Below are 19,864 nucleotides of genomic sequence, written 5' to 3' on the forward strand. Positions count from 1 at the left end.
AACGGAGAAAAATTCTCTCCGGCACTGGGATTTGAACCCGGGTTTTCAGCTCTACGTGCTGATGCTTTATCCACTAAACCACACCGGATTCCACCCCGGCGTTGGAAGAATCGTCTCAGTTTTAAGTTCCAACTCTTGGGTTCCCTCTAGTGGCCGCCCTCTGCACTACGTCATAGATATCTATGAACCTAGGACCGAAGTCCACACATGTGCTGAGGTGCACTCGTAATGAGTGACTAGTTGGCCGGGATCCGACGGAATAAGCGCCGTCTTAAATCACTACGCATATTACTCTTTCATCGTATGATGACGCAGAATATCTGCATGGAAATATCATATGTACTTCGGTACATTAAAATAAAAAATAATATATAAGCTGTAGTAAGTTTTAGGCTGAAGACAGGTCATGACAGTCTTACTCAGGGTGCGAATTAACAGGGGGCATAGGGGGGATTTCCCCTCTGTTGGAAAGTTATCCCCCTCTCATAAATTCATAATAACATCCCTGCCAGGGATAACTTCTATCCCCCTTACAAAATATAATATTGTTTCAATAAGAGTATACCGGTACTTTATAAAGTACAGTATAAAGTAAGCAAAGAAAATAATATTGATGTATTATCATCACCAGCAAGCTGACAACAATCAATAACTTAGGAATTACACCTTATCTTACGCCTGCTCATTCATATAATTATTATCATAATCGAGATGCAAGACAAGCAACTCAGTGTGACCAAATGTTGAGCTGTATCGAAAGAGGATAATAATAATTTTATGTATGGTATTCTCTATCTAGGATTCTATCCCCCCCTCATCAGAAATCTTAATTCGCACCCTGGTCTTACTGCACACTTCACACGAATAGGTATCTACCATCCAATGAATGCACCATCTGCCACAAAGCAAACTCTGTCATGGACGGAAACCACCTTTTCCACTGCATATACGCCTGGACCAACATCATCAGCATAAAGGAAATTTAACAAAGCTACATTGGGACGCCAGAGAGAAGATGGGTTAATTGCTCAAATTACCATTAGAACAACAACATCATCATCATCATCATTGCTATCACTGTTATTTCCTCTTTTTTTTTATCTCTCTCTCTCTCTCTCTCTTTTTTTATAAAGTCTCATTTTACAAACCTATGGATCAACAGTTGGCTCTCTTCTGACAAAGAAAAAATTTTACAGTCTGTACAAAAGAAACCAAATGGCCTGGAAATGTACAAAAACTTGCCCAGACATGTTCACACATTTTTAACAAGAGCCAGAACAGGTCACATTGTCACTCAATTGTACCTACACCGATTTCACATTTCTGATAATCCTACTTGTCTGTGGTGCAATAATCATGATGAAGATCTGGAACACATTCTTCTATACTGTCCATCCATAAACCACAAAAGAAGTAAATTAAAATCATCAGTACCAGTTGCAGAAGACACAGCCCTGCAGTATATATTGACTACACCCCACCTCTGGCTACTAGCAACAGGCATCTATAATGAGCACCGATCAAAATACCCCTCATTTCTCGTGAAAAACAACAACTGAATAGACCACAGTGGACTATAGTGGACTTTATGTTGTCAGCAAACAGCTGGATACATTAAGAAGATCGATTGATTTTTTCTTGTATTATAGTTTTATACGAAAGCACTGTACTCTTTTGATCCTGTTGATCTTCTATTGGATTTTCATGTAATTTGCATTATTTACTGTTACTGTCTATATTTGTATGTGTTATCTGGTAGGGTGCAAGAGAAAGCCATTTGGTTTTAATCCTGTCAAATTAATTAATTGTTAAACAAAGTACTAGTTATCACAGTTATCTGTTAATGCAGATAAGCTGCATTATTTTAGTTTCAAATTTAATTTTATTCTGTGTAGTGTTGATCTCCAAGGAGAACAAGTTACGAAAGTGACTGTCGGACGTCTGCACTTCAGCGAAACGACGTCCAACAACATGCGAAAGAAAGGAAAGCCGAACCCCGACCAGCGCTACTTCTACCTGGTGGTGGGGCTGCACGCACACTGTGCAGACAGCAACAACTACCCCATTGTGTCCCACGCATCCGAGCGGATCATTGTCAGGGTAAGTATTACAACTCCATTACGATGTGAAGTAGACCAGATACAAATACTTTGCATACTTCCACTCGGTAATGAGTTTTGGAATAATATTTTGGGGAAATTCTACAGATAGTAACAGTATGTTTCTACTACAAACAAGAATAATTAGAATAATTAGAATAAAAGTAGATACCAGATCTAGGGAATTGTGTAGGATCATTTACAAAAAAATACAAATAATGCCATGCTTGTCAGTATATCTTTTTATTAATAATCTTCCTCATATGTAATCGTGAGAATTTTGTAACTAATTCAACAGTTCATAGTATGAATACGTGTCAAAAATGACTTTTGTGCGAGATCGTGCGTATTTGCTTGCTTTCCGCACAGAACCAATACGCGGTAAGTGTGAAATACCACATTCAGTATTCCCAACGTAACACACACAACAATTTCCCTCTTCTTACCGCTTAGGCGCGACATTCATTTTACTGCTTTAGGCTTTTAACATATTATTTTTAGAGACGTTTAACATAGTAATAATTATAAATTGGAAACTTACCACTGCAATTTCACCTAAATTGCACTGTTAATTATTGTTTTTAAATATTTGCAAAAATTAAGTAAAGTCTACTACTCCACGAAACTTATTGCATTCCTGACACAAGTAACATTAAGGAAGCCGTGAAAAAATCAACAAGATTCCAGATGCCGATGTTATTACTGCAATATGTTATATAAATAGTATTGTTAAAATATTAAAATGAAAAATAAATCTTTACATAACCTTACCATTTGTTTTAAGTCCGCATTTATAGACTGGGGAAAAAAAAAGATAGATGTATATCACGGCCTGCTGGAGTATAGTAAACACAGAAAACATTTTATAGCAACAGTGTTGAAGAAAGATATTTTGGTTTTCCGAAGTTGCCGTCATTAAACAGAAACCAACATGGAGATTTCACTGCAACTAATTAGAAATTCCTCTTTCAGGTATGTAATAAACGATCTTCGCACAAAATAATGTACGATACACAAGCGGTATGTTTGTTTTCATGTTCTCGGAAATTAAAAAAGCTCAACTACGTTTCGCTTTTTCAGTCTTTTCCTCGACCATGAAAACGTCAACATACCGCTCTTGTAACGTATATTACTATTGTATTCCATTGACAAGTCTATCATGCTATCAAAAAAGGAGTGTTACATCACAGTAAAAATTTTTAATAGCCTCCTTACGGTTGTAAAAAATCAAACTCAAAACAAAAGATTATTTAGGGCCAAATTAAAGAAGTACAGTACCTAATTTCTCACAGCCTTCTATTTTGTAAGTGAATTCATGGCATTCAACAACACTTCATGAATATTTCTGTGTTGTATTAAGTATTGATTCTCAAACTTTGTGTTGTACTAGTAGACTATAATATTGTAAAACTCTTCTGTACCTATGTACACAATCTAATTCTAGATTGACTATAATTAAGACTTTGTAGTATTATTAAGATTTTTTTGACATGTTCCATAATCTAGCTGTTGTTGTTTTCTAATGCGAGGCATTTGACAATGAAGTCATTTGACCTCTTGCACTCCAATATTTTTCAAAGATATTATCATGACCAGCCACTGAAGCACAGATTTTGAGATGTTCCGAATCCATTTCTTGGTTCAGTCTTCTTGGCTGATGTTATACCGCCAGCATTCCATTGTAAGATGTTTAGTTGATTCTGTACCATTAAAGTAGTCCCGCCCGGAGATCCGATTGGGGGACTATTTTACCTCCAGATAATTTTACCTTAATGGTACTCATTTCATATTGGAGTGAAAAATGGCAAGTTGTAGCCGATTTAAGTGAACACCATATTTTAACGTTTTGGTGGCTACTTCATTCACACACAACCCCCAGAATGTCTGGAGGACCACACCTGCTGTTGGTCGACGGGTCCATTGGACCTAGCTGGGAGATCTTGTTGATCACCAGCTTTCCCTCCTTAAGCCACTGGAGGACGATTTTAGTGCCATAGCAGGTCAGCACTAGGAACAGAAAAGTAGAAAGAGGAGGAAGGAAAGGGAAATGAACCCCTAGGCCTCGAATGCTCTAATGCCGTCGGGGTCGAAGAAAGTAAGAGTTCAGTCAGAGGACTGGATAGGAAAGGGTAAAGAGGGAATTAGGTTTTGGTTAGAGGAAAATTATACCAAATTCAGTCATTAACTCATCAAGCTGACCAGTGCTAATTGATGAGTAGCCCTTCCCTTTAGTTCAGCCCGTAAAATTATGCTTACTAACAGCTGCACCACAGGAAGGTAAGGATGGGACGTTGGGTATTTGTCCAGGTTGGCTCCTTAAAGCCTTCAATGGGAAGGATTAATGGCTCTCCCCCCTGTATCCGACAGATACCCTTTTGCAGCCATAATCTAGCTGTGAAGTGATGTACAAATACCATGAAATGTAAATAAATACAATACAATATAACTAGAGATAGGTTAGGTTAGTCCTGAACACTTCATCCCCAATGCAGCCCTGAAACCCTAATCAGTTTCAGAACCTGAGTCACATTTTCTTTTGGTGGTTAGGTGTCCAGGCACCCAGTTGTCACGTCATTCTGTTCCTCCAAAGCAATTTAATTAAGAATAAAAGGAAGTGCTTGATAGAGCAGTGTACCTGAAGACACCAGGCTTTCCTGTTTCAGGCGTCAAACCCTGGCCAGTTTGAGAGCGATGTGGAACTGTGCTGGCAGAAGGGCCACACGCCAGAGTCCATCTTCCACGCTGGTCGGGTGGGCATCAACACAGACAGACCCGACGAGGCAATGGTCATTCACGGGAACCTCAAGGTGACCGGCCATATTGTTCAGCCTAGTGACAGGCGAGCAAAGGAAAACATACAGGAGGTGAGAAAAATGAAGCTGTTCACTGCTAGAATAGAAATTTCCATAATTTCTGGGTCAGTCTATCGTGCATTTGTGTTTTTCTATTTTCTATTCTCGTTTATTTTTATTTATTTTCTCTGGTGGATTTAAGGCCATCAGTCCTTCTCTTCCACACCACACTCTAGGTTACACTGATAAAAATTACTCAGGTTTCTCCCAAGCTCCACAAGTTCCATTCCTTTAAATGTAGCCACACCATCTTTAATAGTGATTTAGTTTATCTGAAATGTTAAAAATGTTTCATTTGTGCCTAATTTTATTTTTTTATTGGGTTATTTTACGATGCTGTATCAACATCTAGGTTATTTAGCGTCTGAATGATATGAAGGTGATAATGCTGGTGAAATGAGTCCGGGGTCCAGCACCGAAAGTTACCCAGCATTTGCTCGTATTGGGTTGAGGGAAAACCCCGGAAAAAACCTCAACCAGGTAACTTGCCCCGACCGGGATTCGAACCTGGGCCACCTGGTTTCGCAGCCAGACGCACTGACCGTTACTCCACAGGTGTGGACATTTGTGCCTAATATTTTGACTTCTAACATAATGAACCTATTTATAACTATATGTCCTTTCAAGGCATCTTTCAAAATCACCAGTTGAAATATCTCTTGAAAAGTAGTAAATGGGTAGGTTCAGTAGAGGAAAGGTTGAATACAAAATATACTTTCTTCTAATCGTGTAATAGTCAATTAAATTCTACTAAGTTTTAATTTTATCTAGATAAAACAAAACCAAATTTATCCTTTGAAGAGGTGGAAAAATTCAAATACCTGGGAGCAACAGTAACAAATATAAATGATACTCGGGAGGAAATTAAACACACAATAAATATGGGAAAATGCCTGTTATTATTCAGTTGAGAAGCTTTTATTATCCAGTCTGCTGTCAAAAAATCTGAAAGTTAGAATTTATAAAACAGTTATATTACCGGTTGTTCTTTACAGTTGTGAAACTTGGACTCTCACTTTGAGAGAGGAACATAGGTTAAGGGTGTTTGAGAATAAGGTGCTTAGGAAAATATTTGGGGCTAAGAGGGATGAAGTTACAGGAGAATGGAGAAAGTCACACAACACAGAACTGCACGCATTGCATTCTTCACCTGACATAATTAGGAACATTAAATCCAGACGTTTGAGATGGGCAGGACATGTAGCACGTAATGTATATAGAGTGTTAGTTGGGAGGCCGGGGGGAAAAAAGACCTTTAGGGAGGCCGAGACGCAGATGGGAAGATAATATTAAAATGGATTTGAGGGAAGTGGGATATGATGATAGAGACTGGATTAATCTTGCTCAGGATAGGGACCGATGGCGGGCTTATGTGAAGGCGGCAATGAACCTGCGTGTTCGTTAAAAGCCAGGAAGTAAGTAAATCAAAACCTCTAGTGAGATTACTGTTGATAATTCAGCAGGCCTGTCATAATGTGCACGTGAACATAGGGCTAATGTTTTTTATATTCACGCGACACTTTTCTCCATCTGGTGTGTAACGGGCCTTATTAATACTGGCGAAGCCTGTAGGGCAATGACTTTTATTATCAAATTTTTAAAGCGATTTTTCTTCATGTTTACATGTTTAAATACCAACTTTTTTCATGGTTTAAATATTTAAATAACTACTTTTTTCAGGATTTACATTACTTAAATAAAGACTTTTCCCCAAATTACAGTAGTTTTATTCACCGATTTTGATTTATTTTATCCAACGTTTCATGGTAGGCCTATCCTTATTCATAAGTGATTAAAAATACAGTTACCGGTACTACAAGAAATTCTTACTTGGGAAATGGCACAATGGACATCGTGTAATCAGCATGTAGCTGAGTAATTCTAGTAAAAATCATAAAAGTGTTTGGTAAATTGAAGACAGATATCATCTTTACAGATTTTTATGGGAATGAAGTGTTTAATAACACCGCGTTGTTATAATTGCAGTGTGACACCAGAGAACAGCTTCGCAATGTCCAGCAGCTTCGCGTGGTGAGGTACACCTATGCACCAGAATTTGCTCTCCATGCTGGATTGGTAGCCAACCCCCACCTAGCCTCCGATACAGGCATAATCGCACAGGATGTTCAGAGGGTGTTGCCAGAGGCTGTTCATGCCGCAGGTGACATCATACTTCCAAACGGACAGAGGATAGACAATTTCCTAGTGGTGAACAAGGTTTGTATTTACTGTAGATTGAATCTTTTCTAAATACATCAGAGACTAGGATAATCGTCTGGTGACTTCAAGTATTTTTTCTACGAGCAAGCTGTATTCAGTTGTTGTCGTACTGTGAATGTGTGAATAAGTGCCAACCCTCCCATATTTCTCGGGATCTCCTGTATTTGCCCTAAATTTTCAACACACTTCTGGCTCCCGTATTTTTCTTCTCTTCGAGCATTTTTCTCTCTTACTTTTATAATATGAATATTTATTTTCAGACTTTACTATTAATATATGTAAGGTGCGAGTCCTTACATTACATGATTTAATATTGTATGAACGTTTTCGTCAGTTTCATACCAACATCATCAGATACAACATTCTATGTAGGAATAGATAAGATAAGATAATAACTGCCTCCCATTGGAGGTAGCCCAGAAGGACTCAGTATACTCTCCTACATGAATTTTACAATATTAAATGTTTACATAAATTTTGTAGAAAGAAAATTAAAATAAACATATATGAATATAAAGTGAAGAAAACAAATTAAACAGAGTGAATATGATGACTCAGAATTTGGCAAGAGCGTTCCAAAACTGAAGTTATGATGTCAGCAGTAAGTGTCTGTGGTAGTTCAAAAGTCTTCCTGAAGCTTTCAAAGAACTTCGGAATCACACCACGAGCTCCAATAAGAAGACCAATCACCTCAATGTCTTCAAGCTGGTATTTTGCTTTGAAGTAATCAACTGTTGGCAGATAAATGTTGATCTTTTCTTTATTGACATCCTCTGGCTGGCTACTCCCCGTTTCAATCCTTATGGTGGGATCAATTATATATCCTTTCTTGGTAGTCTGGGAATACACTATGATGTCAATACGTCTAGAGGAGCCATTAGTAGCAAGGCAAAAAACTTCCTGTTCTACTATCCAAGACTTTTTTCTTAAAGCAGTTGCAATTAAGGATCGAACATGATGGTGTCTGGCATTTCGGAGGGGTAAACCTCTGTTACACTGACCTTGGATGTGACAGGTACATACCGGTATGTCTCTAAAACCGAAATACAATATATACAATATGATAAAAACATGATAATTAGGACATAAATATGTCTTTCTTGTGTGACTACACCCTACCGTCAAATGATTAAAAGCACACGTGTGAATACAATAACATAAAATTTACTCTGTCACACGTTAAAAGTCTTAAAATTGTTAAAAAGGTATTTACCTTCAACAGACGGCCCGTTTCGACGCTATTTGTCGTCGTCTTCAGTGTCTCCTGAACCACTGCTGATTTTGGCTCTGCGATGTGCAGTTGTCGATGGTAGGGGTGGGGGGTGTGTTGCTCCTATGGTGGGGGTTGGCTGTCTGTATGCCATGACGTACCATGACGTCAAACAATGTGTGCGTATTGAACTGTAGTTGCGTATTAAGTATGTATTGTGGGTGTGCTATTGTATTCTTATATATTTCGTATTGTTCTAGGATATTTAACTGTGAACCCACAATACATACTTAATACGCAACTACAGTTCAATACGCACACATTGTTTGACGTCATGGTACGTCATGGCATACAGACAGCCAACCCCCACCATAGGAGCAACACACCCCCCACCCCTACCATCGACAACTGCAAATCGCAGAGCCAAAATCAGCAGTGGTTCAGGAGACACTGAAGACGACGACAAATAGCGTCGAAACGGGCCGTCTGTCGAAGGTAAATACCTTTTTAACAATTTTAACACTTTTAACGTGTGACAGAGTAAATTTTATGTTTTTAACAAAGTGTTAACGAGAACTTTAATCAATGAATACAATACTTGTACAAATATGTTTGCAGGTCTTCACTGATAAAATAATAAAACATAAAATGAAATCTGTATACTATATTGTGTGAAGAGATGCATTACAGTCTTTGAACTATGTTAACTGATTTGTTCGTGCCCGTATTCTTGTTTTATCATTCCTGCACGTCTTTTCACCTTCTAAATGTATGTACGTCATAATATATAGACTAAAGCCGGATGGTCTATGGCGAGTCTATGGTGAATCCTTGGCATCAACCCCTTTGATTACATTACCCCCCTTTGATTTGATTACCTGGTTGGGGTTTTCCGAGGTTTCCCCCAACCAAAAGGCAAATGCCGGGTAATATTTTGGCAAATCCTCGGATCTCACCTCATCTCACTACATCTCGCCAAAATATTGTACAAAATTGCACAAAATTGTAAAAATTGTAGAAAATTACTAAATTGTAAAACTATAAAAATTTGTAAAAATTGTAATTGTAATATTGTAAAATTTTGACTTGTTCCACATCTTAAAGCTTCATTGCTCATGTAAGATTTATGGAATAAAATAAATGAATGGATGGATGGATGGATGGATGGATGGATGGATGGATGGATGGATGGATGGATGGATGGATGGATGGATGAATGGATGAATGAATGAATGAATGAATGAATGAATGAATGAATGAATGGATGAATGAATGAGGTTGTGCCTTGAGTCTAATTATTCAAAGTTGTTATGGATATCGTTTGTATCCGACGATATATTTCAATATTAGGTTGTCTTATGATGTTGAATTGCGGCATATACCTGAACGTGCATTATGAGCGGTGATGCTCTTCAATCTAAAATGGAAGTAATAGAGTTATGTAATTAAATTAAATAATGTGTATTATCATTAAGTTGATGACTTAACTTTTGCATAATATTTATTTATTTGTCTAATGGCTAGTACATGATATTTACTATCTTTGACTGGGGGAAAAACAAGAAAGTGGTGAACAAAACTACGGATTAAGTAATTAAAAACATTCGGGCTCTGGCTTCCCAGTAGCGGTCGACTTCCTTGGAGGATTTCAGAGCAGGGCATTTTGCAAGATGTTGTCTATCCATGTCTTCCTGTTGATGGCACAAAATGCAGGATGCTGATGGAAGGATGCCAAGACGATTGAGGTGTTTACCCAGGATGTCATGTTCAGTGTTAAGACGAAAGCTTGCAACTGCCAGTCTTCTGGGTTCAGGAGGTATATCCTTCAGTAATTTCCTACGTTGTTGCGAAATGTTTATGTCCAGTTCTTGTTGGTGATTATTTCTTTGTAGTTGCTTGATATATTGTTTTACTGAGCTAAATGACAAAGGTTTCCGTGGGTTTATTTTGAGATTGGCACCCTTCTTAGTTAATGTGTCAGCCTGTTCATTCCCATGTAGATTACAATGTCCTGGGATCCACTGTAACACAACTGTTTTGCTACGTTCTTTTAAAGTTGCAAGCATTTTTTGACAATTATTAATTTGTTCTGTGTAGAGGTGGTCAGTTTTATTTATGGACAAAATGGCTGCTTTTGAGCCTGAGAGAATGATAGCGTTTGTGAATTTATCCATATGGAATAAAAGTTGATTTAAGGCAACATGTATAGCTTCAATTTCTCCATCATATGCAGATAGATTATAACCAACTGGGAGATAGAAGCAAAAAAGATTGCTAAAATACCAGCTCCTACATTTCCTTGAGGGTCTGTTTTTGATCCATCTGTATAAATTCTTATCCAATAGTCTTCCGGATATCTGATGTTGACGGTTTTAAGGGCCAATTGTTTTAAATTTTCTTTACTGTATTGATTTTTGGTGATTTGTTCTACGAGGTCTATTTCTGATTGAATTATATCTATCTGAAGTGAGTTTTGTGGAAGCATTAGAGGTTGAAGGAGATAGGGGTGCGACATAGACCCACCTCCACGTGGCGCACCTTGGACAATGCTTTGCGGCAAAATGGTCTAAAATAAGGCAAAGAAAATGAGAAAGCCAACAAATTGTCCTTTTAAGGATTACTCTGAACAACTTAAGATCCTTCAGTGGAATGCAGGAGCATTTCCTCAGGCCAAGAAAACGGAACTTTTGCATAATATAAAAATCATTATTCTAAACATTTCGTGTTGCAGGAAAGGATCTTCATGGAGAATGTGGGTGCGGTGAAGGAGCTCTGCAAGGTCACGGACAACCTGGAGACCAGGATCGACGAGCTGGAGAGAATGAACCGCAAACTTGCCAAGCTGAAGCGAATTGACAGCCTCAAGTCCACATCGTCCAGTATTTCTAGTGGTAACACAACTATAACTAATGAAAGGGTTTCTATCCCACAATATCACAAAAATTAAGCTTCTTATCTTAATCACACCTTCTTATATTAATCTACTTTCTAATAAGCATAAATAACTGTTTCCTTAACTGCTGAAGACCGAAATTGTGAGATTAAGTTTGATACCATATGGATTTAACATTTCGAAGTTGAATTTAAACCTCGAAAATCTCTGAATGTTTTATATCGCTAAGTTATGTCGGGTTTCAGATGCTTCAGTTATGGTTTTCATGATGTTCAGTATGGAGAGATGTTTTTGAACTATGTCACATATGTAGAAAAATCCATTGTTTTGAAGCTACATGTCGTCTTCGTCATCAGGAATGCATAAGACACTGAATCTGTCTGTTGAGTCAGTTACCAAAAGCTAGTTTCATAACCATACTAATACCCACTGATGAAATGTTTAGTTATTGAATGAATAATAATAACTTCACACATATAGTAACATAAATACAGACATGGAAATCCTACACATACAACCCAAAAACCAAAAACTCAACACACTAGAACAATATGAAATATACAGACACACTAAAATACACCCTGATCAAATTCTCAACACACACAGATCAATTTCAGAACACACACACTATTTGACACAACTCTTCAACACACGAACGCACCCACACAACAGGCAGCGAAGTTGAGATAGCGCCAAGATCTAGTAGGCTCTGAGGATGGTATCAAGTAACACTGAAACAGCTCTAAGCCACACATGCTTACATAATTAACACGAGTAAGATCGCCATTTAATCAATTATTTATATTCAAGTGTTAAAAGTAGTGTACGAAAGATTCAATTTTATATATTCATATAACAAATATGAAAGACTTTCGAAAATCCTTTCAAATTATAAAATGGAAATATAGCCTATTTAAAATGCGTATTTTAAATACATGTATTTCAAATAGTACCCAGCTCTCTGCCTATAGTAACTTTAAAATTACTATAATTTAATCTGAATTTTAATTATGCATTGAGTATTAAGTTTGTACCAGAACTTGAGACAGAAATAATAAGAAAATTGCTCTTGACAAAGTCAGTGTTTTCACATGGAATGTAGCCTGCACTAGCTCCAACTTTATGTATGGGCTATTCCATATGAAATCAATCAGTAAAAAACCTCGCATTTTTTTTATACTCTCATTTTTTCCCTATTTATAGAAGGTGCTGAGGAGAGTGCATTTGCAAAAATATGCTATCGAAAGTCAAACAGTTTTCGTATTGTTGAGCGACAAATTTAGCGTATTTTATAAAAACAAGCCTCTTTCAGCGCTCAGAACTCTGGAACCGTTTACTGCAGAATATTGAAAGAGAGCTCATTTTGAAGCTGACATTTGGTAGGTTATGATAAGAAGTAATCCTTATTTTTATTGTGTACAGAGAGACAGATAATCTGATTTTACTACTTTTAGGCTTTTTGCCCATTTGTAAAAATGTAAAAAAAATATTGAGAAAAAACCTTGCGTTATTAAGAGGAATTCGGCATTGTTTGCTTAGTGGTACGACAATAAGTTTCGAGGGTATTAAATAAATTATTTTCACACACCTGGACTTGAATGGCGCAGTACCGCACGCACTGGCCGAGAGCTGAAGATAAGCGAGCGTTGGGCGTCATTTTACTCCTGTGTTTATGAAAACTTGTGATAAAGCTAGCCCAGCTATGTGCTACTAGACGAAACATCATGTGTTTGTCTCCTGGCCTTGTTTGTCTCGGCTAGCTCCCGTCTCACAGTCAGCTGGTTAGTTCACGCGCGTACTATTTATTTTCTTTATTTGATATTTTCAATACTTTCTTATCAACATACCATCAGTAAAAAATATGTGTTTATTTGTACTTTCAATGCGGAATCTAAATATATATTTTAAAAATATTTTTTCCTAGGCAAAGACGTCTTAATGAGAAAAAAACGAAATTTCTCCATTTCCATAAAAAATAAGAAAATCTGTTTATATGTTAATATAAACTTTAATTTCTCAGCATCAAAATAAACCATGATTTTGATCTACAACAGTTTAAAGTTCTTAATTTTATGAAAACACGATAAATTTAAATATTTTAAATTTAAACACTACGAAGTTCTGATCCCTCGAACTTTGCACAAAGCATTGTATCACAGTTCTCTACGTACAAAAAAGTTTCATTGTATTCAGAAATTGTAAGGTCAATTTTCTCTATATTTCGGTTGATTTGAGATGGAATAGCTCATACCTATAATGTTTTTTATTGTTATTAATTTGTTTTGTAGTAGCGAGCAAACTGTCAGGAGCCGCCTTGAAGCACAGAAGGCGCAACCGATTGGATGCAGACGACGATGTGGTGTGCTCCAACAAATTCATCCAAATCACGATAGTGGTGCTCGTGCTCATCATGGCATTTTGGTGAGTAACGTTTTGTCTTCTCTCATTTAGCTACCTTCATGATTTCTTCCTTGTGTAACATCTGCTGCAAATGAAATGGCGAGCCACAACTCGATCATTTAGCTGACATTTTCTCAGAAAAGAAATCTGCGGTTCGATCTCAGGGAAGATTGCATGATACCCACTTACTTACTTCGTACACCTTCGAACATGTGTGGTTACTACAGTCGAACCCCTCCTTTACACTTTTCAAGGGAGTCTGAAAAAATGGTGTAAATTGAGGGACATAGTTTACGCATACTAAGAACATTAAGGATACAATCACAGTCTACTATATACAGTCACGAAGCTTGGGATGATTTTTTGCATTTCTCGTGATAGTTGCTAGCCGCTTGGAGTGCTGTGAGTACTAGGAACAATAGACTGTGTCACTGCCATTGTGATCTAATACAGGCCATGTGACTTGCTTAACCCGATCACGAAGGGTGGCGTTTCAAGCATATAAATTAATTGGAATGATAAAGAGTAACATATATTTCTCTAAAATGTAGTGTAATTGCATTAATAAAATTTAAAACAATGATTAGGAGACACTTCAGACATAATTCCTTGCGAGTTAAGGTGTAATATTATTTTTGGTGTGAAAATTACGTTGTTCGTATGTGTAATACCTGCCTTTATTTTGATTAAATATTGCGAAATTCTTGTACATTCATTTATGCACAATGAAATAATTTTCAGTTGCACTGCACGAATATTTAGATATTATGTTGAAATTATACAGTAGGTTGTGTTTATTGTACTAGTTGCCCCTTTCTGTCTAATTTTAGTGGTCTCCAATGCCCTGCCACTACATATGTATGTTATGTCATATGGAAATTATAGGTTATGTTTACTATATTTAACTTATATTCCTATATTCGCAATTATACATTATAATTAAACATAATGTTATGTATGACACCCATCACATTCTATTCGTCTGTATTTTAATACCATACTACAATTGAGTACTGAATTATTGTATTTATCTACTACCAGGGGCGTATTTTGCGGGCTACTGGGGCTACCCCAAGGAAATTACAAAAGAAAAAGTTTATAATATAACATAATGTAATAATTTTGTATTATTAGTTTTACCATAGTAATTAAAATTAAAGTAATTGTTAGATATACACTCAGGGACAAAAAAAACCGGACACTTCTATATTTGCTTGTATTTTGTTGCCAATTATTTCAAAATGAAACAAAACCCATTTAAACAAAATAATGTTCCATTTAGCACCTTATACGACAACATTTGAAAAAAATAAAAATCTCTGATGAGAAAATTTACAAAAAATTACAAAGGGCGTATAACTATGGCATCGTTTGGTCTAACTGTTTTTTCATTTTATGGTGCCTTAAACATTAAACACTCTTTTTAGTAACGGGTATTACCCCCTCTGGCTTGAATAACTGCATCTATACGTCTTGGCATGCTCTCAATTTGGTTAGCAATGTCTTCTTGAGGAATAAGTTCCCATTCTTCGCCAAGTGCTCGCCTCAACTCTTGTAACGATTCTGGTCTCGGTGTCTATTCTTAACATGCCGTCCCATCATGTCCCACACGTGTTCAATTGGGTTCATGTCTGGACTCCTTGCTGGCCATGGAAGAACATGGATTCCCACTTCTTGGAGATAATCTCCGACCGCATGGACAATATGCGGCCGTGCATTATCATGCATTAAAACAAATTGGCCAAATGGCACAACATGATCAGCCAAACATTCATTTATATACCTATCAGCTGTTAGTCTTCCATTTTCAACAAAAACCAACTCTGTACGAGCATCCGTACACACTCCTGCCCAAACCATCACTCCACCACCTCCATACGGCACATTTTCGGAAATGCAACACTGTGAAAATTGTTCTCCCCTCCTTCTCCAAACTCTTTCACGTCCATCAGATGAGCACAGATTGAAACGGGACTCATCGGTGAACAGAACTCAGCTCCACTGTCCATTTCTCCAATCCCTGTGATCATTTGCAAAACGCAGTCATTCAACTCGATGCATCCTGAGAAGTCTGGGACCAGTTGCAGGTCTACTTGATATCAGTCCACTTTCTTTCAACCTCCTTCTAACTGTTTTGGCCGAAATTGGGCGTCCATGCATGTTAACAAATTGCTGGGCTACACTAGTAGCTGGCAGGTTGCACTCCCTAAGAACTCTCAACACCATATATCTGTCTTCATTTGGATTTGTAGCTCTTGGACGACCCGAACCTGGTCTTCTGGGATATTCTAGGGTCTCTCTATACCGTTTTATGTTATCATGGGTTGTGCTTCTAGCCGTATTCAAAACATTTGCAATGTAACGTACACTGCGTCCATTATCGTAAAGGACTACAGCTCGAGTCACATCTTCAGGTCGCATCTTGTTTTAAGACAAATGTTACAACCCCACTTAAACTCACAAAATGTAAAAATAAAGAAATAACGAATGATAACGATAATGAAGCACAAAATGGTTAAGACAAAATTGTTATAGCTGAGACTACGAAAGCAAAATTGGAATATTTGGTTGTAATGGCTTGTTTATAAAACAAAAAACAATCAACAATGTATACACGTCTCCATAACAACAGATGGCTACCATAATATTGTATGAGAAGATAATATTTTGCAAAATACCAGCAAATATTAAAGTGTCCGGTTTTTTTTGTCCCTGAGTGTATTTTGTGTAATAATAGGGTCAGCGGTAGCCCAAACCCTTTAACCAGTATACGCCTCTGTCTACTAAGAGACGAAGTAACAATTATGTACACTAATTTCATAGGAGTGGTATGGTAAATTTTCTGTCTACAATTAAGGAAGGTAGATGTGCTAAATTAAAATCATAATATAAATTCGTTTTTATTGAACCACATAATAGCTTCCATTCTAAACTTAAAATGTTGATACGAACAGATTATGTTAACACGTAAAATTCTCTTCACATTAAAATAACACAGTTTTGTAATTATTTCTGCAACATATTATGCAACAAGAAGTGAACGGAACCTATGGACACATTACACTAAATAAAACTTAGCAATGATACGCAATAAAGTTATAATATAATATTTCATTGAGCTCCATACACTGAAATAGAAAACTCGAACATACATTATGGCCTGGTCTAGATCGAAAAGGCATTGACTGTGCTGTAATTCGCTTTGTTGTGAAAAGTTGTGTAAACTGTGAAATGTTCGCTATCGGTTGTGTGAGTTTATTAAAATATAATATATACCGTACTTTATGAAAATAATATATAAAACTTATGTATTTCATATTTCAATAGTGGAAGGAAGGTATTAATTTTTTCAAAAGAATACAATATCAAAAGTACAATACATTTTATCGCCTGCTGGGGAAAGGGTCTGTGATGAGGTGATAGTAGCGATCCTGGTGGTTAGCAACTATCTATGGATGCATATTTCAACTGTCTATGTTTGCATATTTAGTAAGTATTGAGCTTTGTGACTGTATATACTAGACTGTGATACAATGTTCAATATTTGTAATCTCATTATGTGTCTTGTTTTTATTTAATCTATATTATTTAATTTCTTTCAGATGTCTTTGTAAACTGAAATTTATCATGTATTTTATTATTTATTGTTTCTTTTGGTAGTTTTATTATTTCTTTGAAGAACTTAAGTATATTAAAATTAAATTCATATTAGAAATTTTATTTTGTGTGTGTGTGTTTGTATGAATACCTAATGATGAACCTAGAATCTTTAATAGATTGTACATGGAGCAAATAATTACAATACATAGAATGATTTGTCATCAGTTATGTGACAAAAAAAATTATTACTTCTTTGTCATAATTTGCGTATCCTTTCGTCTAAGAACATTACAAATTGCACACTGTGTTGTACTGAGTGTTCAGTTCAAAGTGTGTCATGGCTCGCTGTATGCCATCATGTGGCTAGTTGATGAGCCTAGAGAATTCAATCTTCCTACATTTCCGCAGAGGCGTATTGCCTATGTGCCAGAGAAGTTGCCTGGCAAGCATGGCGTTCATTCTGAAGAGTACTTACCGATACGCATGTGAACTGTTTGGAAACACGTACTGAAGTGAGTTTTTTTCTTACTGTCGGGATATGGGGAGAGGGTTAAGACGATTACTTACGAGTCTGTTCACATTAACTTCGACGGTCAACATGGACACGGAGCATTTGATTTGTGTTGTGGAATGTTGCCGTATGCAACCGATGATAAAAAATACCCTGCGTACTACTTGCCCACGCGAAACACAGTTCGAAAGAGGTTATGGTAGCACACAGACCATACAGACCGCCATCTGTTGCTAAGATGTTCAAGTTATACCGTACACGTTCTCAAGTTCAGATTGAATGCCTTGAATAATAGGCAACTTCTCTGACATAAAGCTAAAACTCGCTTCAAATCGCTGACTCATAACAGTGGCGTCATGACACACTTTGAAATGAACACCCAGTATATTGATTGTGCCAATAGTGCTTATTTCTGAACATGATTAAATACATTCTTTCTCTCCTCATGCATAATTTTCTAACATGAGAATTTTAAATTTCTTTTAGCCTGGTAGCAATGGCCACTTTGTACTTTCTGGAATTCCAGAAGAGAAACAAACAAGACCATGACAGTCTGTACAGGTAATGAAACAAAACACAAACAATTGTGTTTATTTTATAAGCAGAATGTAAGATTGCAAGGTTTTACATGTTACCACTTTGTACTTACCGGTACTTGTGTTTACTCTTCAGCAGCCAGCATCTGGGACAGACGGCATCATCACTGGCCTTCAAACCAGTATTTAGTTCTCATCCCAACGCACCCCCTATCAGTAGTACAAGTTCCCCCACATCCTTTCCATTGAACATAGCATCATCAAAACCATCAGTAAAACATTCCTACTATACAAAAGATCTCATGACCAGCTCCTGGTATTACACAGGAAGTCCACAAAGACTGATAAACAAAGCTCCTAGTAGTGACGACCCTTCTGCACTGTCCACGAAGCCCGTCGGCCCCCTCCGCACTAACCCTAACACTCCTCAGTCAACCATTGCGTCGGACGGTCCTCCGGATGCAGACTCGTTCCTGTCGCCGTCGTCACTGCGAGGCAGTGGCGCTGTGAGGGCGTCGCCCCCCGTGCTGGGAAGACCACACGAATGCTCCCACATGTCTGGAGGAACTGGCAGCAACATCGGAGGCAGCAGCAATCTCCACCACTACTTAGACGCTGAGATGCCAATGTGTCCGGTATGTAGGTGTGATCCACATCTGAGAACAATCCACTGTCATTATTAGATCAACTGTTAACTGTATTGAACACCAAGAGAGAAAGTTTTGATCGCAATGATGGCTGATACATGGTATAGATATTTGTAACACATAACACAGGCCTGCAAAATTAAGGGTCATAAAAGTGTTTCTAAAACTTTATGCTACATTTATGGTTTCTTAGGATGCTGAATCCAAACCTGAACTCAGATTTTCTCTATCACGTGTCATTTTTCCGCAACATTCATTGGCACTTTTACCAATGTGAGTTTATTTATTTATTTATTTATTTATTTATTTATTTATTTATTTATTCATTCATTCATTCATTCATTCATTCATTCATTCATTCATTCATTCATTCATTTATTTATTTATTTATTTATTTATTGTTTGTTTATTTATGTATTTATTTACTTACTGACTTATTTATTTATTTATTTATTTATTTATTTATTTATTTATTTATTTATTTATTTATTATTTATTTGTTTATTTGTTTGTTTACTTATTTATTTACTTATTTGCTTATTTACTTATTTATTTTGGTGTAGTTAAGGCCATCAGACCTTCTCTTCCACAGCACCAGAAATACAAATACAATAATAGAAATAAAAAGAAAAAGTCACACTATAAACAAAGTAAAGCCACACAAAAATATGCGCATGTTGCAGTCACACAAACTGTATGTGAATATAGCATTATTGAATTTAATATGGAAAAATGATTAAATGAAACATGTCCTGTGGCAAATATTAAAGGTTTTTCCTCTTGTGTGAGGTTCAAGAGATGTTCTTTGTGGCCAGTGTTTTTGTTCCCAATGACGCTTCTTGCTCTGCTGTCCCATTCACAGAAGAAATATGGAAACTTAGTATAACCGGCCTGTT

General features: G+C 36.9%; 1 protein-coding gene across 7 annotated transcripts in view; it reads left to right on the top strand.

The window, feature by feature from the left end:
• Positions 1-19,864, top strand: part of LOC138714650 (myelin regulatory factor) — a 472,560-nt gene that overhangs the window by 416,741 nt on the left and 35,955 nt on the right. For 5 of the 7 annotated variants that reach the window (XM_069846712.1, XM_069846710.1, XM_069846706.1 and 2 more), the window contains 7 exons: positions 1,896-2,100; positions 4,748-4,963; positions 6,938-7,168; positions 11,113-11,272; positions 13,563-13,695; positions 18,272-18,346; positions 18,458-18,956. In XM_069846712.1, the coding sequence (XP_069702813.1) occupies positions 1,896-2,100; positions 4,748-4,963; positions 6,938-7,168; positions 11,113-11,272; positions 13,563-13,695; positions 18,272-18,346; positions 18,458-18,956 (1,519 nt within the window). The remainder of the gene's footprint in view (positions 1-1,895; positions 2,101-4,747; positions 4,964-6,937; positions 7,169-11,112; positions 11,273-13,562; positions 13,696-18,271; positions 18,347-18,457; positions 18,957-19,864) is intronic. The other 2 variants (XM_069846708.1, XM_069846709.1) reach the window with 2 other exon arrangements.

Source organism: Periplaneta americana, chromosome 15 (genome assembly GCF_040183065.1).
Source record: "Periplaneta americana isolate PAMFEO1 chromosome 15, P.americana_PAMFEO1_priV1, whole genome shotgun sequence".
NCBI classification, from domain to species: Eukaryota; Metazoa; Arthropoda; class Insecta; order Blattodea; family Blattidae; genus Periplaneta; species Periplaneta americana.